The 24,277-nt window shown below is 47.5% G+C and overlaps 1 protein-coding gene across 1 annotated transcript in view; it reads left to right on the top strand.

The window, feature by feature from the left end:
- The window catches only part of col4a5 (collagen, type IV, alpha 5 (Alport syndrome)), a 55,610-nt gene extending 32,363 nt beyond the window's left edge, over nt 1-23,247 (top strand). Inside the window, exons 22-49 of the mRNA XM_080022884.1 lie at nt 138-227; nt 816-886; nt 5,204-5,395; nt 6,247-6,508; nt 6,601-6,705; nt 7,124-7,221; nt 7,318-7,468; nt 7,559-7,672; nt 8,543-8,710; nt 9,349-9,438; nt 9,561-9,707; nt 9,851-9,949; nt 10,054-10,143; nt 10,235-10,374; nt 10,462-10,588; nt 10,750-10,929; nt 11,198-11,248; nt 11,402-11,587; nt 16,401-16,534; nt 17,416-17,488; nt 17,577-17,648; nt 18,307-18,432; nt 18,611-18,709; nt 19,028-19,240; nt 19,327-19,504; nt 19,701-19,815; nt 20,218-20,390; nt 20,657-23,247. Coding sequence (XP_079879010.1) covers nt 138-227; nt 816-886; nt 5,204-5,395; nt 6,247-6,508; nt 6,601-6,705; nt 7,124-7,221; nt 7,318-7,468; nt 7,559-7,672; nt 8,543-8,710; nt 9,349-9,438; nt 9,561-9,707; nt 9,851-9,949; nt 10,054-10,143; nt 10,235-10,374; nt 10,462-10,588; nt 10,750-10,929; nt 11,198-11,248; nt 11,402-11,587; nt 16,401-16,534; nt 17,416-17,488; nt 17,577-17,648; nt 18,307-18,432; nt 18,611-18,709; nt 19,028-19,240; nt 19,327-19,504; nt 19,701-19,815; nt 20,218-20,390; nt 20,657-20,738 — 3,626 coding nt within the window. The 3' untranslated portion in view covers nt 20,739-23,247. The remainder of the gene's footprint in view (nt 1-137; nt 228-815; nt 887-5,203; nt 5,396-6,246; nt 6,509-6,600; nt 6,706-7,123; nt 7,222-7,317; nt 7,469-7,558; nt 7,673-8,542; nt 8,711-9,348; nt 9,439-9,560; nt 9,708-9,850; nt 9,950-10,053; nt 10,144-10,234; nt 10,375-10,461; nt 10,589-10,749; nt 10,930-11,197; nt 11,249-11,401; nt 11,588-16,400; nt 16,535-17,415; nt 17,489-17,576; nt 17,649-18,306; nt 18,433-18,610; nt 18,710-19,027; nt 19,241-19,326; nt 19,505-19,700; nt 19,816-20,217; nt 20,391-20,656) is intronic.
- The last annotated feature ends 1,030 nt before the right edge of the window (nt 23,248-24,277 follow it).

Genomic DNA, 24,277 nt, shown 5'->3' on the forward strand with positions numbered 1-24,277 from the left:
TTGGGAACCGGGTTTAAGTCATGCTATCGGTACCAGTACCTGTGTTTCCATAGATACATACTATACATATGTTTTAAACGATATCCAGCCCTGGCGTGGCTCTGACAAACCTGGCTCCATCCTGTCGCTGTTTCCAGGTGAGAAAGGCGACACCTGCGTCAACTGCGTTGGAGGTGCCAACCCAATCCCAGGACCCCAAGGACCGGCTGGAGCCCCCGGTTTTCCCGGTAAGAGCAGTCACATCCTAAAGATCTGAAGGACAGCGACAGCACGCTCTACAGGTCTAACGCGTTTATTGCAAGTCCTGCATCAGGTTGGCTCAGTGGTTTCAGTGTCCGGTCCACTGCCATCTTTTCTATGTTCATTTTATTGATTTATTTTACACATAGTATTATAACTTAATATATGTACTCTTATTATTATAAAATATTATTATTACTATTATTATTATTATTTTATTATTATTTAATTGTCGATCACAGAAGATGATGAGGAATACACAAAAATGATTGCCATTTAGATAGAATAAATATATAGATAAAGTCTGAATTTTGGGATTAGATGAGATAAAACTCATATGGAACAGATTTCTTTTCTTGTGGCCCTAATCCTCTTCCATAGGATATATGTCAAATTTTATGTTTTTTTTGTGATCAATAACAATATAAATATATAAATAAATATATAATATATATATAATATATAAATATACTCTTTCTGTCGTTTTGCATGAACGCTGTCACCGTGGAAACCACTTTTGCTTATGTTTTGTTTTTTGATAATTCTCTCTTCTCCATGGCGCCATCCTAACCCAGGAACGCCTGGCGCTCCGGGCATCAAAGGAGAACAAGGATTCCCGGGACAGCCCGGCCCCAGTGGCAGCCCCGTGAGTACTTCCTGTTTCACTTCCCGTTTCCCGTCCAGACAGGAAGTTAGACACCGTATCAGCAATCGGACCAGAGATCTGAGGTGTTGGGGAAATATCGATCAAACTGCAGCGTCACAGTCACTTGAGTGAAAGCTTGAAATGAAACCAAAATGAGACCACGCCTTTTTTCAGGGTGTTTTGATCCCTGGGTTTGAGAAAAAAAGTCTGAAATCTTCATAATTAAATAAGCAGAAAAATAAGGCCTTAAATGATTGTGGCGTAGAAAGAGGCCTGGTCAAGAACCGTCTATTATTATTAGGCATTGGTATTAATAGTCGACTAATCGATTAGTCGTCACTGCCCGAGTCACTGCTCGGGTCGACTAACCGATTAGTCGACTAATTGATTCGTCAACTGGGGCAGTGGCGTTGACTTCTGATAAAATTATTCATGATTGGACTCCGCCCCGACTCTAATAAGTGTAGCTCAACGGAGAACGTGCTCGTGTGAGGGAATGATGGCGGCGAGACAAAGCGAAGTGCGGTGTTATTTTCCCCAATTAGATAACACAGTAGATGGATCCGTCCGACCACCGTCGTACTTCTGCCATGCCGAGTCATTTGCAGTTTTCTGCCATTTCCGTTTTGTCATCTCTGGTAGGACTTGTTTTGGTTTGGTCCCTGTACCACTTGTCCTATTTGGAAAAATAAAGGAATGATTTTAAAAAGCACCTAGTGATAGTTATAGTAACATTATTTATATACTAGTAACTGTTTCTATGTGCAATTAATGGTCTATGTTGGGGGGGTGATTCAAGAGATTCAAGATTCAAGATTTTTTATTTGTCACATACATATACATACTTCCATACATATATGCAGTGAAATGTAATGCAACGCACCCGGTGATAGCACACAATAAGTCCTAGGAAAAAATAGAAAATAAAATAAAAAGTAGAAAATTCCTTCCTAATAGACCGACTAACTGACTCCTAAAACGTAATACAGTAAGTGGAATACTTATAGAATAAGATAAAAATATATAGAATAAAATACAATAAAAATGAATTGAAATAAAATGGAATAGATAGAAGGAATATGCCTATGTATATACAGATATGTGCATTTAAAGTGGCATGTGAATTAAAGTGGCATGTGAATGTGAATAGTGTGAGGTAGTGTTTGGGATAATACAGCACAGTATACAACAGTACGGCGCAGCAATATGGCATCACGAACAACCCTGAACAGTGACACAGTATGCGGTACAGTATGCTACATACAGTACAGTAGGTAGTGGAGCCTAGTGTATGGCTCAGTTAGGACCCCTGGTGAGGTCAGCGTTGACAGTTCTGATGGCTTGAGGGAAGAAACTCCGTCTCAGTCTCTGTTCTCGCTGCGTGACTGCGGAGGCGCTTGCCTGACCGCAGCAGCTGAAACAGTCCGTTGTTGGAGTGATGAGGATCCTTCATGATCCTACGGGCTCTGCTACTACACCTCCTGGTGTATAACTCCTGCAAGGGGGGGAGGGTAGTTCCAGTGGTACGTTCAGCTGAACGCACCACCCTCTGCAGGGCCCGCCTGTCCTGGGCAGTACAGTTCCCAAACCAGGCAGTGATGTTGCCTGTCAGGATGCTCTCCACTGCTCCAGAGTAGAAGGACTTGAGGATCCTCACCGAGACCCGGAATTTCCTCAGCTGCCTGAGGTGGTAGAGACGCTGCCTCGCCTTTCTCACCAGAGTGTCTGTGTGAACAGTCCATGTTAAGTCCTCTGTGATGTGGACTCCCAGATATCTGAAGCTGCTCACCCTATCGACAGAAGTCCCATTAATCCACAAGGGCGCGTGCGTCCTCGATTGTGATCCACGCCTAAAGTCCACAATCAGCTCCTTGGTTTTGCTGACGTTCAGGTGGAGGCTGTTGTCCTGGCACCAGAGTGACAGGTCAGCCACCTCCTCGCGGTAGGCCTTCTCATCGCAGTCGGTGATCAGGCCCACAACAACGGTGTCGTCAGCAAACCTGATGATGGTGTTGGAGCTGGACCTGGCCACACAGTCGTGTGTGTACAGGGAGTACAGTAGGGGGCTGAGGACGCAGCCCTGGGGGGATCCTGTGTTCAGGGTGAGGGAGCTTGACATGTACTCCCCACCTTGACCACCTGGGGGCGGCCTGTGAGGAAGTCCAGGATCCAGGTGCACAGCGGACCATTCAATCCGAGCTCCAACAGCTTGACAGCCAGTCTGGTGGGGACTATGGTGTTGAAAGCTGAACTATAATCGATGAACAGCATTCTCACATAGGCCCCCTTCTGGCCATCCAGGTGCGTGAGCGTGGTGTGCAGTACCTGGGAGACCGCGTCATCCGTGGATCTGTTCTGCAGGGTGATGACGTCACGGCTAGAATTTCAGTCGATTAGTCGACAAATCGACTGAAATTCTTGGTAGTCGACCACTTAAAAACTTAATATTACCCATCCTTGATAAATATTTATTGATTCCATGATTGAGGATGTTGTTAGGGTGTTTGCACAAGAAAAATAGTACTTGAAAAACTATTTGAAAGCATTTTAGGCTCAGAATAAGCTCCAATTAGTTTTGGCTGTTTTCAGTGTTGGGTAACATTGCTTTTGAAAGTAACTGGTTATGTCACAAGATTACTGCCACTAAAAAGTAACTTGTTACGTTACAGCGTTACCTCGTGAGAGAAATAACACAGAGCACATTTGCATGACCACAGATAAAAAACCTGTTTGATTCCTTGCGCCTGTTGGTCAGGTTATATTGTCTAGGAACTCCCCCTTTAGATGTGTTGACTCTGCCCTCACTGCACCGCCTCGTCCAAGGCCCAAGCTGCCACTCTGCAGGCTGACACCATGACGGACACCAGGTCCCCTCTACGGCTCTTTATTAAACATAAAACCAAGAGGGTACCGGGGCTCAAAGCATATGGCCGAGCAAGTTAATGCAACATGTCGTTTATTTTTGCAGTTCAACTGCAATGAAAACAGTTGAATTATTTGAAGTATGTGAAAGTAAATACAAACCGTTCTCGTCCCTTTCAGCCATAAATTGTAAATAATCACGTTTAAGAAGTTCGCTGTAGAAAGAAGCCCCGCCCCCTCCCTCCTGGGTAGGTTGCACTTGCGTTGTGAACGCGCTGGCAGTGGAGACAGACAGGCAAATCTCGGAGGAGGATGAGAACGGTCTGGATTTTATGTTTTGTTTTTTGTTTTTTTTGCTGCAATTAAAGGAACGGGTAAATAAATAAAACGGCAATGGATTGTTTATTTGAAAACGTAACTAAATAACTGATTACTTCAATCGCAAAACTATGGCGTTACATTACTCATGACCACTAAAAAAGTAATGGGCTCAAATACAAATCTTTTTTGAGTATTTCTTCTTCTTCTTCTACTTCTTCTTCTTTGAGCTGCTCCTGTTAGGGGTCACCACAGCGGATCATCTGCCTCCAACACCTTGTGTTCTTGACCTCTTCCTCCCTGACACCACCCGCCTGCATGTCCTCCGTCAGCACCTCCATCAAGCTTCTCTTTGGCTTCCTCTTTTCCTCTTGCCTGGCAGCTCCACCCTCAGCCTCCTTCTCCCAATGTAACTCTCATCTCTCCTCCACACGTGTCCAAACCATCTCAATCTGGCCTCTCTCACTTTTCCACCAAACTGTCCAACCTGAGCTGTCCCTCTAACGTCCTCATTCTTAATCCTGTCCATCCTTGTCCCTCCCAATGAAAACCTCAACATCCTCAACTCTGCCACCTCCACTTCATCCACCTGCCTTTTTGCTAGTGCCACCGCCTCTAAACCGTACAACATGGCTGCTCTCACTACCGTCCTGTACACCTTCCCCTTCACTCTGGCTGGAACCCTTCTACCAAGATCACTCCGGACACTCTTCTCTACCCGCTCCACCTTGCCTGTACTCTCTTCTCTACCCGCTCCACCCTGCCTCTACTCTCTTCTTCACCTCTCTCCTGCACTCTTCACTGCTTTGGATGGTCGACCCCAAGTACTTGAACTCCTCCGACTTCTCCACCTCCACTCCTTGCATTCTCAGCTCTTCGCCGCCTTCCCTCCCATTCAGCCACATGTATTGTGTCTTTCTGTCTTTGAGTATTTCAGTACTCAGAAAGGAGTGTTCTAACCCCTTACCCCCACACTGGCTGTTTTCCAGTGTGTAGATGACACTCTTCTTTGATTTCCTGATTCTAAAATTGGTCTTAAATTGAGCTTAAACCAGATTTATCTATTTCTGTTTATTTTATGTCATTTCTTCTTCTTCTTTTCTCTGTTCTCAACCCTTTCCCCCTCCGCCCTTGCAGGGCTCCACCGGCCCAATCGGACCCCCGGGATTCCCAGGGGAGAAGGGTGACCCCGGTGACGCCCTTGTGGGCGGCAATCTGAGCGGCGCCAAGGGGGACACAGGCTTCCCAGGGTCGCCCGGTTTGCCGGGTCTGGACGGTCGGCCCGGCCGGGACGGAACACCGGGGGCACCGGGACAAAAGGGAACCCCGGTAACTCCATCCCATCATCCACCCATACCTCCATCCATCCATACCTCTAACTATCCATCCATCCAAACCTCCAACCATCCAACCACCCATACCTCCTTCCCCATAATCCACCCATACCTCCAACACCTCCATCCAACCATCCAAACCTCCATCCAGCCATCCAAACCTCCATCCATCCAACCATTGGTACCTCCATCCATCCAACCATCTGTACCTCCATCCTACGATCCATCTACACCCCCATCCATCCAACGATCCAAACCTCCATCCATCCAACCATACATACTTCCATCCAAATATCCATACCTCTATCCCATCATCCGTCCATACCTCCATTCCTCCAACCATCCATGCCTTCATCCCATCATCCACCCATCCAACCATCCATACCTCCATCCATCCATCCTCAACCATTCATCCATTTGTCCATCCATCCATCATCCAACCAACCATTCATCCACATCAATTCATCATCTATCAATCAATCAAACAAACAAAGCAAGCCAATACTATATAGATGTCTATCAGTCTGTCAGTCCATCCATCCATTGATATGACATTAATTATATGTATGTCCATCCATCCTTTCATCCATCCATTGATATGACATTAATTATATGTATGTATGTCCATCCATCCATCCTTTCTTCCATCCAACCAACCTCTACCTATCAGTCTGAAGATACATCCATCCATCCTTCACCTATCAGTACCAATCCATCCATCCAACCATGCATTGATATGTGATATTAATTATATGTATGTTTATCCATCCATCCATTATTGGTTGATGTATTATTAAGGTGTCTCTGCACTGACCCTGCACATGTCTCTGTGTGTGTTCCCAACAGGGCTCTCTTCTGGTGAAAGGAGAACGAGGGGCACCCGGTGACACAGGTCTGCAGGGACTCCCAGGTGACAGGGGTCCCCCGGGTTCCCCCGGTTTCGGCCCCCAGGGGCCCTCAGGAGAGAAGGGTGTCCAGGGCGTCTCGGGCAGACCAGGGACCTCGGGCGCTCCGGGTCCTAAAGGTGAACCCGGTCTGACGGTGGCTGAGAAGGGTCTTCCCGGACCTCGAGGACAGGACGGAGACCCTGGTCAGCCAGGACAAACGGGTACGAGATCCACACTCCAGTTCATCATGCAGCGTCGTCTTAACGGAGTCAGAGTTTAACAAATGGTTCTGGGTTTCATTTTCTGGTGCTAGGCAACCCCGGCCAGCCCGGTCAGCCCGGTTTCCCAGGGTTACCGGGATCTAAGGGTGATCCAGGACTCCCAGGAATCGGACTACCAGGCCCCCCCGGCGCCAAAGGTGAAACAAACCCGTCCATACCATCACCGCTTCTTCATCTTCAGCTTCTTTTTCAAATCACTTCCTCCTCCTTTCATTTCCTCCTACTCCTACACTGTAGCTTTTTTCCATCTCTCTCTTTACCATTTCCCTTCTTTATCCTGTCCACCTTAGTCGCGTAACTGCCTGAGACTGAGCCGGGTCAAAACCATGATACAAACCCACCCATTTTTAGTCCAGGGGGTCACATTTTGGCCAGAAGCAGGACTGTTGAGAGCAGACAAAGGCCGACAATACGTTTTGGGCCACTGTGCAAAATGAATCCCGGTCAAAACCTTTTTATAGTTCCAAAGTAGATCTATTACGATCCGGTCCCCTGTCAGCTTGCTATGTGAAACCTCTTTTTAATCCTGCTATTTCAACATCTACTCTCCTCCAGGATTCCCAGGTACTAACGGACAGTCCGGATCTCCCGGCGGACCGGGTAGACCAGGAATAGACGGGCTCCCAGGACAGCCAGGATTCCCAGGTGTTAAGGTATGACAGGCCAAGTCTTGTGAGCAGAACTGGCACTAAAGTCGATCCACACCCGCTGAAGGACTGAATCATCGGATGTTGTTTCCCATCTCGTAGGGAGAACCTGGCTTCGCACTTCCAGGCCCTTCAGGACCACCGGGTTTTCCAGGTGGTAAAGGTGTCCAAGGACCCAAGGGCGATTCCGGTTTCCCTGGAAACCCTGGCTCACCAGGACGGTCTGGTTTAGACGGAGGCTACGGTCCAAAAGGTAGTCTAGTCAACTCGGACACTTCACTGGATCAAGCTTCCATCAGCACAGCCGCCATCGCTGTCCTAACCTTCCACTGATCTTCTCCAGGTGAACCCGGTACCCCCGGTATTCCAGGAGCTCGTGGCCCACCAGGATCACTCGCAATCGGCTCTCAAGGGCCCCAAGGACCCCCCGGACCCCCAGGCCTGATGGGATCCCCAGGTAAGAACTTTGGGAGTTCAGCTGACTTGTTTATTTGCGTATATTTTAATTTAGGGTTTGTTTAACGGTTTACAATAAATGTTTGCGATGGATTTCGACCCTTACAATCAAAGATGAGGATGAGACGATACAAAATGACGGTTGTCTGAACCCCATCGGGCATCTATCGGTCTAAAACATAACTTTTCTAAGACTTTCCATAACTTTGTAATATGGAACAAAGACATTTTGGTGAAGCTGTAAAATACTTTTTAATCACTTAACTGATTAGAATTGTATTGAATTAATGAACTTTCTGCCATTATTCAATTAATTATTTGACCTCAAATCACAGTTTTAAACGGTTTGCTGTACTGTGTTACCGTTGGGGACGTAAAAAAACAAAGTCTCTCAAGCTACGGCCACATTTCGTGATTTTCAAGGCAGATTTGGCAACAAATTGAGATCCAGGGCAGTCCATAGGGTGTTACAGGGTAATCCAGGGTGGCACAGGGTGGTCCAGTGTAGTCTGGGTTGGTACAGGGTAGTACAGGGTGGTCCGGGGTGGTACAGCGTAGTCTGGGGTGGTACAGGGTAGTACAGGGTGGTGATATGAGACGTCCACGTCTGTTGTATTCGATGGTCTGTGTCTGTTTTTTAATCTCCTTACCCGCCCACCCTCTGACGCCAAGGCCAGAAAGGTACCATACCTGAATCCTGGTGCTGTGAGTGTGTCTTTTAGTACAAACATTTGTTAAACTTGGTGCCTTATAAAACGTCAATCATGGCATCTCCCAAGATTCATTATCAAAGTACTTTGTTTGCCTTTAAATTGACCTCAAACGTCCTAGAAATGAAAGTCTTATTTCCCAACCTTCCTTGCTCCTCCAGGATTCCCCGGAACAAATGGCGAGAAGGGAGACCCGGGTCCTCCAGGTCTGGACATCCCGGGTTTGCCCGGAGACAGAGGAAGCCCCGGTTTCCCCGGTTCACCGGGATCCGCTGGAACCCCTGGACCTCCCGGAGGACCCGGGAGAGATGGTCTGCCTGGACAGTCAGGTAATATGACACAGTTACCAGTCAAGGTGATGGCCACCTGGTTGACTGGCTTGTTTGCTTCAACAGAATGTAAACTAACTCGCTGTGGAACTTGCAGGTCCAGAAATTAAAAGTGCTACCCAGTATTTTGAGTCAACCATCTGGAATTGCCAATTAGCATCAATCCATTTGTCCAGCTAATGGGTGTAATCAGGTGACCAGTGCCTGGCTGGAGAAAAAAACATGACAGGATGAATAAACCCTGAATAAACACAAAAGTACAATTACTTGACGACCGACTAGCTACTGTAGCTAGCTTACTGGAAGGATAGACTACCTGGTGGACTGACCCTGCCACTTCGTTGGATGGTTGGCTGGATGGCTGGGCGGCTAGCAAGCTCACAGACTGTGTGACCATCTGGAGTTGGTAGTTGAATGCCTGAGTAACAAACAAACTGGTTTTTGCTTCTCGTCTGTTTTTCTTCATCATTCATCGAGAAAAAATCAACACATCTCAAGTTATGTTTCGAGCCTTGCTATGAAATTAGATAGTTGGTATCAATCATGATACCACGTTTATTATTATTATTATTATTATTATTGTTATTGTTATTATTATTATTATTATTTACCTGTTGGCTCTGTCTGATCGGCTCCAGGTACTAAAGGAGACATGGGAGCGATGGGAGCTCCAGGACCTGCTGGAGGACCTGGAGGTCCTGGAGGACCTGGATTCCCTGGACCTAAAGGTGCATCGTTCTAGAAAACCAACCATTCACCTCCAACAAAAGCTTTTACAAATACAATAAATACCAAAAACACCGGTATTCACAACGACAACTAATCACTCACCTGCTCCCTCCTCCTCCAGGCGACGACGGTTTCCCTGGAAGACCTGGAGGTCCCGGAGGTCCTGGAGCCAAGGGAGAGAGAGGAGATTCCGGTGTGCAGGGCCCTCCTGGACCCAGTGAGCCTCATCAAGTCCTGAAAGGGACCAAGGGAGAGCCTGGACTACCGGGTAGGAACCAACATCTGATCCCATCTGAGCTGAGGACTAACTATTCCTGTTCTAATTCAAAGTTCTTGTATTGACAAAAGGCGCCATCGGGGTGACGGTTAGGGTCACCCTAATTAATTGTTTTACCATTATTTATCCTCCAGGAGCGTCAGGGTTTCCGGGTCAGAAAGGGATTGCCGGACTTTCAGGCGACCCTGGACTCCCCGGGTCCGACGGACGCCCCGGAACACCAGGACCCCAAGGTGAGTGACACACTGGGTCCACAAGAAACCCACTCAGAACCAAGACCAACAACACGACGTTGAACTCAAGCTGTTTCTAACTGTCTTTGTTGCGGTTTATGCAGGTCCAAAGGGAGACAGTGGCATTCCCGGAGGCCCAGGCTCCCCCGGAGGTCCAGGATCCAAAGGCAGCATGGGAGAGATGGGATTCCCAGGTAAGCTGGAACTGCTGTTCATGTCCCTTCGCCGGCTCTGAAGAGCATGCATATCCTTCTCGTTACTGACACCATTGCTGTGATGCCACAGGACCGTCAGGACAGAAGGGTACGCCGGGTCAGCTAGGACGGCCAGGTTCCCCGGGGCAACCTGGAGGCCCCGGCTTCCCCGGAACCAAAGGCGACCCCGGCTCGGCTGGAATCGGACAACCGGGATTGCCCGGAACAAAGGTGTGGAGCGGAGGCTAAAACTGATCGACGACTGCATTTACTGAGGAACACAGTGCAGGTTTAATGTCTAATGTTTCAACCTCTCAGGGCGAACCGGGCCAGCCCGGCTTCCCAGGAACTCCAGGACAGAAGGGCACTCCAGGCGGACCTGGACTTCCAGGGTTACCAGGTGGACCAGGATCCAAGGGTGACCCAGGTCTCCCAGGATTCCAAGGTAGGTGGTCAACCTGACGCCATAGGCTCTAGCACCACTTTGTTGCTGTGCCCGGTACCGGAAACCGCCACTAGAGCTCACCAGAACACGCTCAGATTCACATTTCAATCCGATCCCCGACCATGCTCGCTCATCCTTCCTCCCGTCTTCCACCCTCCTAGGTTCGCCTGGAATCCCCGGTCCCAAAGGTTTGGATGGCGGTCCAGGTTCTCCCGGTCTGAGCGGAGCCCCTGGTAGACCCGGAGAGGCGGGTCGCCCCGGTGGCCCCGGTTTCCCAGGGGACAAGGGACAGGCCGGACGCGATGGTATTCCTGGACCAGCGGGCGCAAAGGGAGAGTCCGGTGCGTGGTTGTAAATGAAAGGCTTCACTGCGGAAAAAATGACTGTAAATGGATTTTCTTAATACGTGCAGCCACCACACTTTTCTGAAGGGAAAATGATTTGTTTTCGATCAACACCCACACATGAAATGAAATAAAGAAATAAAAAGTACTTATGTCATTACCATACACATTATAATGGAGAGGATCATCATATAAGGTTTGATTCTGATTCATATAAGTTGTGAAAATTTGATAAAAATGACCAATAATTCCATTCTCCTCTCAGGTCTTCCTGGTTACGGCGCCCCTGGGGTTCCTGGGCTTCCAGGACTGCCCGGTGAGTGAGAAAAATACATAATCATTTGAATCCAACTTTCCCCATTGAATAACATCAAAGATGTGCATGGTGAAAAAAGTTTGTTTTTCCAAAAGTAAGGCCACAAAACGTCGCTCCCCTCATCCCCAACGTCCTGTCTTGTTTCCTGTCCAGGCCCTAAGGGAGATCCAGGTCTTCCTGGTGCTTCAGGTAGCCCAGGCTACCCAGGTACGAAGGGAGAGTCCGGCTTCCCCGGCCTGCCCGGCTCACCGGGCGGCCCAGGACCCCCCGGCCCCTCGGGAGTGGCCTTGCAGGGCCCCAAAGGAGGCCAGGGCCAGCCAGGACCCCCCGGAAGAGCAGGTACGTGGCTGATTCTCAAGGCCGTCCTGGATGCCGCCTGAAGTTGCTGCCTGATTGGAGTCCCCTTCACCCGCCGGGTCCAACACAATTGGCAAAATAATTGGTTTGGCGTTTTGTTGAGTACGGCTGGAGTGCCAGGCGGGTGGAATCCATCACAGCGGGAACAAATAGGTTCAGAAACTAGAAACCAGAGACATTTTGAAGCCTCAAATTTAGGTTTATGCTCGCCAACTTGGCAGAATGGAGCCAGAACTCGGGAACCAGGATAGGCCCCCAAGTTCACACATATACTGTTGAAGCCTTAATATCTTATTTGTGGAACAATATCAAATCAAAGCCACAATTACAGGAAATAAAGCTCAGATGTATTTACCTTACCGCTAGCGGGAGGTTTGTTCTTTTTCCATTGACTTCAACCAAGTGTATTTTATGGAGGAGCATCTAGTGGCTATCGGTTGTTAGAATGTACCATCTGTTATTACTCCCAAACAGTCCGAAAAAATCTGTTTCTGATGACAATTGACGAGACAAGCAGGGCGGTTCCTGGTCCTGCCGCCCTGGGCACCTCCCGTCTGGCCCTCCAAGAGTTTCGGCTACGGCCGTTGTTCACGTGCATGGAACCGGGAGGGTTCCTCTCCCCGCCTTAGCCAGCCCGTCTCCAAAGTCCGATCGCAGCAATCAGGCAGCAAGCTCGGGCGCCGTGCGCGGATTCGCCCTCTTCCGTGTCAGTTGATTTGCATGAGGCGTTGAGGCGCCGAAAAGGGAGGAAATCACCCACGGGCGGGGTCCCCCCGCGTCACCCGGCACGTTTGCACCATCCAATCAGCACCGGCCAGCACCACGAGCACTCGGGTTCCCCAGGGGACGACTCGCGTCTCCGCCTCCGCCTTCACCTTCCTCTCCCCGAGCGGGAGGTGCTTGACGTGCACCAATCACTGTCTGTCGCCCCGGGGGGGAGGAGTCCCGGCCCCTCCCACTAGCAGCCCGGGACCACGTCGCCTTTTTGTCGACGTCTGTTTTGTTCCGCCGCCCGTCTCTTCACAGAACCCTAGTGTGTTCACGTTTGTGTGTGTGTGTGTGTGTATTTTGTGTGGTGTGTTTGTGCGTGCGAATGTGTGTTTTGTGTGTGTGTGTGTGTTTTGTGTGTTTTGTGTGTTTTGTGCCGTCGTTGGGTTGTGGTGTCAAACAGTCGATCCAGATACAAAATGTCTCGACTCCAATCGAAGCCGCTTCAAGGTTAAATTAAAGGAAACGTTCGATTGATTGATTGATTGTCCCATTGGCAATCACATGGGTCGACGCCCAATGGCGGTTTCACCAAGTGTCAGTAGAGTTGGTACAGTCTGCGGTTGAACAAATCCAACAGTAACGAGCGAGAAGGAGCGACTGGTGAAAGGAGTCCGGTGCCAGAGCGACGCAGCGGCTCTGCTTTGTGTCTGGTCACTCTGTGTTTTTTGGGCCGTGTTCCGTGTCCGACCCGTCGGCCTCCTGCATGGTCACTGTCTGTGTCGACGCCCCCGACCAAAAAAGGGTCAAGCCTCCAACACCGCCGGACCGTCCCTATGTCCGCCCGGGGCTCCAGTTTACCGGCCCCCCAAAAGACCTCCACCCGACGACAAGCGTTCCAAAGCGCCGCCTGTTTTGGACGGTGAGCCGGCGCTGTTGGAGGCTGGCCCCACGCTCGGGGGGAATGATGATTTGGGATGGGTCAAAACGATGCCGTGACGTGTTTTACTTCCTGTTCCCCCTGTGGCCCTGGCCCCGCCCACTGTGGTGTGCCCCCCTCGGACCGCCCCAGGTCCCTCAGGTCAGAGCAAACCGGCCCCGGTTCCTACGGCACGCTCACCTCACTTTTGACTTCTCTAGTTGTCGTTTTTTTTTTTAAAGAATCCACACGTTGCAGAATGAAGAACGTTCACCCTAACCCCGCGGCTCCGAGCCGTCTTGGCATCAGATTTGGTGGCGGCTCGCTGCGTGTGGTTGATCGTGCACCGTGCATGCCCACACTAACCTCTTCTTCTCTGGCTTCTCACGCTCTCCCGCCGTAGTAAGAGGCACCTCTGGAAAGTAAGGATCTTTCATCAGATAATCCTAAAAACAATGGCATGCAGTAGTTTGCTCGTGTAATCAGCATGTCACCAAGGTCCTTTTCAAGCACCTGGAAACAGTCACAGTTAAAGGACAAATGAGGCACCGACTAACTCACCAAATGATGGAGGCAACTCCTTTAAATTTATATTTCTCCACTTACTCTGAACCCATTGTTTTTCTTCAGTGGAAGTGCTTGTACCTGTTTTGTAATTTTAATACTGTGTACATTAAGATTAGGGCGAATACAGGGCACGACAATAACGGTTGCCCAGTTGCCCCCGGCAGCCAGATCTGGGCAGTTGCCAACCGTCTGGTGTGGACTGGTTGTCTTACCGTGCCGTCGGTTTGGAATCTGTCATTCGATCCATCCATTGATTTATCCATTGGTCTCAGTTATGAAACGATTCAAATTTGACCGCCATATTGTCGGTCTTGGCAACCGAAAGCTGATTGGCAACTGGGCTACCGTGGCGGGCCCTGAGTTAAGATAGTGATTTATTCTGTATTAATGTTGATGTAGATTATAGCGTATTTCTGTAGTTTAGTATAATATAAGTAGTTTATATTGATATTAAACATAGTTTATTTTTACATTAAATGTAGTTCATATTGATATTAAACATATTTTACATTGATAATACACATATTTTATATTAATAATAAACATATTTTATATTGATATTAAACGTATTTTATATTAATAATAAACATAGTTTATATCTATATTAAATGTGGTTTCTGTTGATAATAAATGTAGTTTCTATTGATCTGAAACATAGTTTATATTGATATTAAATGTAGTTTCTATTGATATAAAATGTCGTTTATATTTACATAATAAACATATTTTTTATTGATGTTAAAAATAGTTGATATTGATGTGATCCAGGTTAAACTGATCATTTTAAGGAATTTGGCCAGTTGGACATCAGTCTATACTTAGATCTCAGATGAATTCATGTTGCATGTACATTATAAGTAAATAACATGATGACTGGGATTAAAAGGTTGAACAGAACGATGGAAGGTGTCACTTTCTATCTGTAGTCAAGTGTTGCTGCTTCTGTCTGACCTTCTTCTTTTTTCGCCCTCGTGCCGCCGACCCGGTGCCGCTTTACCGGGGAATTCTGGGAAACCGTAGGTCCTCCAGGTTAGACTTCAGCGCTTTGATGGCTCCTCACCTTGTGGTTTGTTTTTGGTTTTGTGGCTGTGTTTCGTGTTCACTGGAGGGAGCGGCGTCGACGCCGTAAAACTAAGTTTGGGTTCGGAACGTGCAGGGGCGGGGTACATTCACTCCAGAACCACTCCAACGTAGTCGACAAAGAAGAACCTCCATGTGAGAACAGTTTGATAACAACTGGGAATCTGGCATACCGGGCAATAAACAAAAAAGTGAATTTATCCCGAACTCTGACCCAGTTTCGAAAGTGTTCAGGTTTTCGCACGTTGCCTTCATAACATTTTAACAAGTGTTTTAATCTCTTTAATCTCCCGATAAAAAAGGTTTCAACCCCACAGGGTCGGAGAAGCGGAGCAGCCCCGTCACTGTTGTCTTGCACTATTTAAAGGGATTTATTTTTTATTTTTTTGTGCTTGTCATGACGCTTTCTCAAAAAAGAGGCCACGTCGCAAAACAGCGCAAATTTGAATCGTTAGTGGTCCCAAGCGTAACCCCAGGGGCACACGTCGCATATTTTCAGAGTCGTTTTGGGCGGAACCATTTGAGTTTTCATTCTGTTCCCACTCGCAAAATACTCGCGAAATGTGTTAATAATAATCAGAATATACAACTCGTCCCAATGGATTTCCATGGAAATAACAAAAGTGTCTATATAGAGAGTACTGTTTTTATATGATTCAAATTTCTATGGGTCGGTCCATTTTGCACTGGATGACTTCAGGAGTTACACGTATGTTATGGTTATCTTATTGAAAAGATGATTTTGTACTGTTTTGTTTGTTTATTTGTAAGTATTTAATCAAATGCATCACACTGGAGTCGTTTTCACACCAAACTATTCTGAACCTCTGATGAGTAACAAAAAAATATTCAATTTAAAAGAACGTCTGTAAAGATTTCCTGTCCCATTTACCTAAACTATCAATTTAGTTATTGAGCATTCAATTAATTATAAATATACAGCAATACTGAAGATATTTTGATATTACAACTAACGATTATTTTCATTATCCATTAAACTCTGTCCGATATTTTCTCGATCGGTCGATGAGTTGTTTTGTCCATAAAATGTCAGAAAATGCTGAAAAATGTGGGTCACTGTTTCCCAAAGCCCGAGGCGACGTCCTCAAACGTCTTGTTTTGTCAACAACCCGAAGTCATCTAGTTTACTGTCATACAGGAGTAAAGGAACCAGAAAATATTCACATTTAAGAAGCTGGAATCAGAGAATTTGCAAATTTTCTTCTTAAAAAATGACTCAAAACGATTAATGGATTATCAAACTAGTTGGCGATTAATTTAATAGTTGACAACTAATCGATTATTCGACTAATCGTTGCAGCTCTAATAAGAAATTATTTTGGTGCAGTAAAATTCCCTGAACCTTATGAAAAGCTTCAAACGTTTACCTCTTCCTAGAAGACGATGCAGCTTTTCCTGATATACGACACAAAGCGGACTTTAAAAGGATGAATTAATAAACCAAATGTGCATTTGAGAGGGTGTGTTGTGGCCTCTGACCTCTGACCTTGTGGTGTGAAGGGCCCGCTGGCGTGGAGGGCCCCCGTGGCCCCGCCGGCAGCGGAGGGGTGAAGGGGGAGAAGGGGATCGCCGGAGCGCCCGGCCAGCCCGGCTTCCCCGGACAGAAGGGAGAGCTAGGAAACTCGGGATTCCCGGTAAGTTTGCATCGTCGCAAAGGCTCGCGTTGTAATCATCACGTCGCTATGGAAACCAGTAACCGATAACCCGCACTCTGGACTAGTTGGACTCTGACAGTTTTTAAGCTGGAATCGGCATCGCTATGATATCGCAATATGAGACTTTTCGCAATTTTTGTTATGGTAATATCGTGATGTGGTGAAATGCTGTCGTTCAGGAGCGTTACAGTTCTGCACATTTATGAACTTCATGGACTGTTCGAATTTTCTTATCAACGGTCGTCATTTCCATATTATGATTGGCTCTCAAATAAAACCACCAAATTAAATCACCAATAATTACCAAAATATCATTTAGCAAAAAATATTGTGACATTAGATTTTGTCAGTATCCCCCAGCCCTAGTGTACAGTACACAATGCATGATATCAATGAACAACAGGAACATTTCAAGGTGCTACTTTTAAAAAGAGTAAGTTATGTATTTTCTTGGAACAGCGATTCCACTTGAGATAAATGTTTTATCTTATCTTGTGCAGATTCATCTAATCTGCATAATATACTAAGGAATAATTAATTTAATAACACAAACTATTAAAATTATCACATTGCCTGCATTTGACTGAAAAGGGGTGGAGCCAAAACAGGCTAAAGGGTAAAAAGGGACAGTTCAGATTTTCCAATTTGAGATATTTTACCCTTCAAGGTCACCTGACATCTCCATTATTATTCATATCTCTGTTAAATTAGTTTGGTGCAGCTAATCAAAGTTACTTCAATTTGACTGAAATGAATGACAAACAATGACATTGTTTGCATTTGTTGTGAAGACACAGAATTGAAAAGCAGACATAAGGTATAAAATTGGTGTGTTCACCTCTGCCGTGTCATGTGACCAGGGCTCCTCCGGACTTCCGGGTCCCCCCGGTCTGAAGGGAGACATCGGCCTGCCCGGCGTCCCCGGATTCCCAGGTACGTCGGGAATGATAACGCCAGGATCCCCAAAACTTTCGCCACCACGTACGCAGCCCTCCGACCCTGTCCCCTCCATGTTTTTCAGGACCCAAGGGAGAATCCGGAATTCCCGGCGCGTCCGGACTTCCTGGAGACACCGGAGACGTCGGACCAGTGGGTGAGTTCGACCGGCGGCTAGCTCTCTCCCCGAGTCCATTCAGATTCTCGCTCCTTGGAATGGAGTGTAAAATGAAAACCCGTCGACAAGGACACCAAAACCTGCTCAAGTCCACAGCTCGTATCCAGATGTACTGTAGGCCGTTAGGAAGGAATGAAGGGAAACAAATACAGTCTCAGCGCGGATAAATCACAGTGAACCAAACGGCTCATTGGTTTGGTTCACTGGTTCCACCGGGCTTTCTTGCAAGGTCCCTATCGCAAGAGAGACTGGCGTTTGACCTGGATCCAAAAATTCGCACCCTCCTGTTGGTGTTTTATTGCTGTTGAAACGTCAATTTCTGCTCAAACTGATGCTGCTACGGCTGCGTCGGCACCATCGTCTTTGGAAGCCGCCCTTGCTGAATTCTCCAAGTCGACAGCCGTAACATCGGTACGTCCCAGCTTGGTCTGAGGGTCGACCTTGTTGGTGGTGACTCTAGGCTGCTCCAGACACGGTAACGGCTGGGGATCTTCTACGGTTGACCTCGTTAGCGGTGACTCTGTGAACAACGTTTGTTGAACCTCTAGACTAAAGCAGGGAAGGGAATCCCCAATCTGTGGCGGGGAAAATTAAAAAACAAATGTAAACCTTCTGTATCTCTGCCTTTGACCCCCAGGTCCACCCGGAGACCCTGGTGTTGCGGCCCAAATCTCGGTGAAAGGTGAGCGTGGTCCCCCGGGACCCGAAGGTCTTACTGGTGTCCGAGGAACCCCAGGATCGCCCGGACGGGAAGGCCTCTCAGGTTAGTGTTTGGGATGGACCCACGGTCCTGCACAAGAAGTGGTTCAGGCGATGGCCTCTGATAAGATGCTGGGTTCCAAGGGAACGCTGGTTTTGTCCGAGGATCATACTGTTGATCGTCTTCCAGAACATACGTAGTTCTGTCCTGGGCTTCTCTTCTAACTTCTCTCCTCTTTCAGGTCAGCCAGGCAACCCGGGTGACAGTGGCCCCGAGGGACCTCCAGGATTCAGCGGAAGCCCGGGCAGGAAGGGAGATTCTGGACCTGCTGGCCAGCCCGGTGAGCACATAAAACACCCAACTGTGGATCCACAGGTCTTTACATCCACTCAAAAGACCATTCTGTCCACTCTCCAAGGACAACATCAGGATGATCTCCTTAGGCAGAAGTTGTTTCAGAATGTGTCACAATTACTAAAATCTGAAAAAAAAACACAACATTTTAAGAATAACATCGCCTACGGAATGGCCAGCTGGATGTACAACCTATAGGACCAATAGCAGAAAAACAAACCTCACGTGACAGCAAGGTGTGGGCATCTGTTCATCGTCCTTGAAATGAACTGACGCTCACCCTTCCTTCCTCCCCTGGCCCCAGGTCAGCGCGGGTACCCGGGCCCCCCGGGCTCAGACGGCCTGCAGGGCCCACCGGGGCTCCCGGGCTCAGCCTCAACGGCCCACGGCTTCCTGATTACGCGCCACAGCCAGGGCCAGGACGTCCCATTCTGCCCCGAGGGAACCAGCGCCATCTACGACGGCTACTCGCTGCTCTACGTGCAGGGCAACGAGAGGGCGCACGGACAGGACCTGGGTGAGGAGGAAGATTCTCCATCTCCCTCCTCCTCCTTCTTCTTTCTCCTCCTTTCCTCACCACCTCCTCTCCTTCCCCCCGCTCAGGTACCGCCGGCAGTTGTCTTCGCAGGTTCAGCACGATGCCCTTCATGTTCTGCAACATCAACAACGTCTGCAACTTTGCGTCCCGCAACGACTACTCCTACTGGCTGTCCACACCCGAGCCCATGCCCATGTCCATGGCCCCCATCACCGGGGAGGGCATCAAGCCTTTCATCAGCAGGTAGGATGAGATAAGATAAGGATTGTAAGTGGAGGTTGTATTTTGCGACTTTGCTCACTCAAATTTCTTAGATATGTTTCTCTGTTACCTTCAAATACCTTTGAGAAGATGAAGTGCATCACATTGCATTACATTAATACTAGGGTGTGTGTGTGTGTGTGTGTGTGTGTGTGTGTGTGTGTGTGTGTGTGTGTAGATGTGCGGTGTGCGAGGCTCCAGCCATGGTGATCGCGGTCCACAGTCAGACCATCCAGATCCCCAGCTGCCCTGGAAACTGGGAGGCTCTGTGGATCGGCTACTCCTTCATGATGGTGAGTACGGTGCCGGACCGCGTCCGAGGGGGAAGGCCTGCGCCGCAGACCCATCTGTGACGTCACCCGTTGGTTTCCGAAGAGACCCTTTGACGCCTAGAGTGTTGGGTTTTATGCTCGCCGCCATCTTGGCAGAAAGGAGCAGCCAACCAGAGAACCAACCAAAGACCTGTCAATCAAGGACGACCACTGTACAAGATATACACGTCTTTAAACTGTAATATCTTCAAAATTACTTCTCACCTCTTTTTCCACTGACTTCCATTCAGTCAGAGGTTCTCTGACTTACAGCCCCAATCGCAACAAAAACAAATCAAAAGAAAATAATATGGAAATTATACCGCACCTTAAACTTCTGTGGTCCAAAGCGGAGTGAAGACTGTCCTCTCCTCCCCCTCGCAGCACACCAGCGCTGGGGCAGAGGGCTCCGGCCAGGCCCTGGCTTCCCCCGGATCCTGCCTGGAGGAGTTTCGTAGCGCCCCCTTCATCGAGTGCCACGGCAGGGGAACCTGCAACTACTACGGCAACTCCTACAGCTTCTGGCTGGCCACCGTGGACTCCAACGAGATGTTCAGGTAATTTCGGTCCCTCCCGCCTCCTTCTTGAAAAGTGGGCGTGCTTCTGCCGGGTGGGTGTGGCCAGTGGTTGTTGGACCACGCCCCTTTGTCAGTTGAACTGACTCTTGAAATGCTCCCTCTCTTCCGTCTTCCGTCTATAATCCGATTGAACAAATAGCTGAGTGGGCGTTACCCTGAGCTTGAATGGGCGGAGCCTAAGAAATCCAATCAATCGGCATTCGGTGCATTATCAACCTTGACCTCTGCCCTTTGACCCCTCGCAGGAAGCCGCAGTCAGAGACTCTGAAGGCGGGAAACCTTCGGACCCGCGTCAGCCGCTGCGTGGTCTGCATGAAGAGGACGTAACTCGCCCCGCCAGGCTCCGCCCCCCTCCCCTGTTGCCGAGCTCTGCTATGATTGGCTGACGGCGGCAATGGCGGGGGGGAGGGAAGGGGCGGCAATTACAACGTTGCCGTGGCAACAACGCAGAATTCCAATGGTGCTTTTGCTCTTTTTCGGAAAAAAGCGAAACAAAAAAAAAAAAACTGACTTCATGTTAAATCCATGGTGCTACTGTGCGACACACGAAAGAAAAAACGCAAATCACTCTTATATATTTAGTCTCCATCTTCTTTTTCTAAAATGAAAGTACCTCAGAATTTTAAAAAAGCAGAAAACTATCGACGGAAAAAGGTGCCGTGACGGACGTGTTCCCGCTTGAACCTTTTCACTCCTTTAACTTTTCCCCTTTTCCTCTCCTCCGACGTACGGACGAAAAAATACAAAAGACTTAAAAAAAAAACAAAAGACGAGCGGCGCCTCGGACCCCCCGGCGCCGCGCGGCCTCGGGCCCCCACGGCGCCGCCCGCGCCGCCGCTCCCTCTTTCCTCCGACCTTTCCGTTTTTTTTTTTGTTCTTTCTACCAAGGAGTGGACGGTCTCCACGGTTACCAAATCCGCACTTTGACTTCGGAACATCCAAGATTAAGAGATGCACTGACTGAGCGCTTCCTTTTATAACCTGTCTTTCTTTCTCTCTCTCTCTCTCTCCGTCAATTTTTTCTGTTGTTTTTGCGTTTCATTGGATGGTACTAACTCTGCCGTAGGTCAGTCTACTAATAATAGGCCTCCTCGCTTCTTCCTCCTATTTTTTTTTTGTAAGTAATAAAATGTGTATATTGTGTAAAACACCTTTTTATTTTAGTACATTTAGCTCGGAAATCGGTACTAGGTTTTTTTTTTTTGTTGTTATACGTTTGAGATAAAAATAAAAAAATTCTGGGTTCCTTTTTAAGCTTGCTCACTCTCACACACACACACACACACACACACTTCCTTGCTCATTAACACACAGTGACTCAGATATTGTACAAAGTAAGGCTTTTATGAATGAGACAGTATTTTATATATATATATAAATATAAATATATATGAAATAAAATATATATTTTGAAAAGAAAAAGGTACAGAAACTTTATTTGGCTGTGGGGAAAAACCATTTCAACCATTTCACACCAATGAGCCAAACCCAACGAAAAGCCATTTTCAGAGACGACGTCGACCCCTTCCACCGTAGAACCCACCGGGTTCCCGCTCCTGAATTGGAGACATATTTGAGTTCAGCCTCGATGGCGGGAGAGGGACCCAAATATTTATAAAGTAGAAATATATATATATAAATATACAACAAAAACATTCAGCGTCTCTGGGTGTGGCCGTGGTAGCGCTACAGACGTAGCCCCTCGCCCCAACACACACCCACCTCTATTTCAGCTGGTTTCACCATCTGTACCGGGTCTCTGGTTCTGGTCTCGACGTCCTGGGTCTCCCTGGTTCTGGTCTAGACAACCTGGGTCTCCCTGGTTCTGGTCTAGACATCCTGGGTCTCCTAGTTCTGTCTAAATGTTCTCAGTCTCCCGGTTCTGGTCTAGATGATCTGGGTTTCCCTGGTTGAAGATGATCTGAGTCTCCTGGTTCTGGTCGAGACATCCTGGATCTCCCTGGTTCTGGTCTAGACATCCTGGATCTCCCTGGTTCGGGTCGAGACATCCTGGGTCTCCCTGGTTCTGGTCTCGACATCCTGGGTCTCCTAGTTCTGTCTAAATGTTCTCAGTCTCCCGGTTCTGGCCTAGATGATCTGGGTTTCCCTGGTTGAAGATGATCTGAGTCTCCTGGTTCTGGTCTAGATGTTCTGGGTCTCCTAGTTCTGTCTCAATGTTCTGGGTCTCCTAGTTCTGTCTAGATGTTCTGGGTCTCCTGGTTCTGTCTAGATATCCTAGGTCTCCCTGGTTCTGGTCTAGATGTTGTGGGTCTCCAAGTTCAGTCTAGATGTCCTGGGTCTTCTAGTTCTGTCTAGCTGTTCTGAGTCTACTGGTTCTGGTCTGAACATCCTAGGTCTCCTGGTTCTGGTCTGAACATCCTGGGTCTCCTAGTTATGGCTAGATGTTCTAGGTATCCCGGTTCTGGTCTAGATGTTCTGGGTCTACTGGTTCTGGTCTGAACATCCTAGGTCTCCTGGTTCTGGTCTGAAGATCCTGGGTCTCCTGGTTCTGGTCTAGACGTTCTGGGTCTCCTGGTCTAGACGTTCTGGGTCTCCTGGGTCTGGTCTACATGTACTGGGTCTCCCGGTTCTATCTTGATGTTCTGGGTCTCCCGGTTCTGGTCAGGATGTTCTGGGTGGTATTTTCTTGTGATTTTATTTTATTCAAACTGCTTTTTAATCCATATCTTTGAACCTCGATTTGAAACAAAACTGTTTTTATTTCCTCAAAAAGTTGTTTTTTTTATATTTGTTTCTTTTATGTTTTGATTTTATTTTTATTTTCCATGTTGTTATAAAACTAAAAAGACTGAAATAAACGTCATGTTTAACGCTTCGTCCAGTCGACGTTACTACGACAACAAGATCACATAACCATAACCTGAATTACCATAATAACCTGAATAACCATCAGATCTCAGGTTGACTTCCATTATATACAAGTTCTTCAACAATAAACAATGCAATAGTTGTGTACAACTGAAACTAATACACACTGAGCAACACACTGTGGTGCTGCTACACAACACACTGTAGTGCTGCTACACAGTAGACAGTGCGGTCCTACACAACACAGCAGACAGTGCAGTCCTACACCAGTCATTCTGCTGCAAAGGTTGTCGTGGTGCAGCACCACAGCCGAAGCCTTCCATCACAACATACAAAATAGAAAGATTTTACAATACTATTCATATTTTTCAGAATTATTGACTAAATGCATATATCAATGTATTGCTTTTAATGTTTGAGGGCCAGACTTTCTACTCTGGCGAAGACTACCGAATCAACTTTGTTTCAGGAATCATGCTGCCAAACAAGTTGGTGATGGTTAACCTTCAATGCAGGGATGAAATAATCACCAAGAAATTAAATAAGTCCAAAGCAAAACCAAGCACCATGGTACAAAAGCATCATACCAACAATATTAAAAATGGAACAACTTCAGTGACTCGTCAAATCTGATCAAGTCAAAGCTTTCAGTCAGTAACGAGTGACGCCGCCTCCAGATGAAGGCAGTGTGCACACAGTCCTTACACAGTCCTGACACAGACCTGACACAGTCCTTACACAGTCCTTACACAGTCTCTACACAGTCCTTTACACTTCCAAATGTAAAGTTATTACAAGTTCACCAAGAAATGTTTTTAAAACCGGACACCCCAGCTTTACTCAAGCAGCTCACGACAAATGGAATTATAATGGTCCAATCGAGGAGTGTTGTAGTCGACAAAGTTTGTGACAATAATGTGCAATGTGCATATCAAACATGTTCTTCATACATGCACCGTGCAGAGAACCACGTCACTCATCTGAAGAAAGAAACAAATGTCGATCCGCTTTTTCCTGTTGAACAACGTTGAAACGTC

The sequence above is a fragment of the Zeus faber genome (genome assembly GCF_960531495.2).
Source record: "Zeus faber genome assembly, chromosome: 22".
Classification (NCBI taxonomy): domain Eukaryota; kingdom Metazoa; phylum Chordata; class Actinopteri; order Zeiformes; family Zeidae; genus Zeus; species Zeus faber.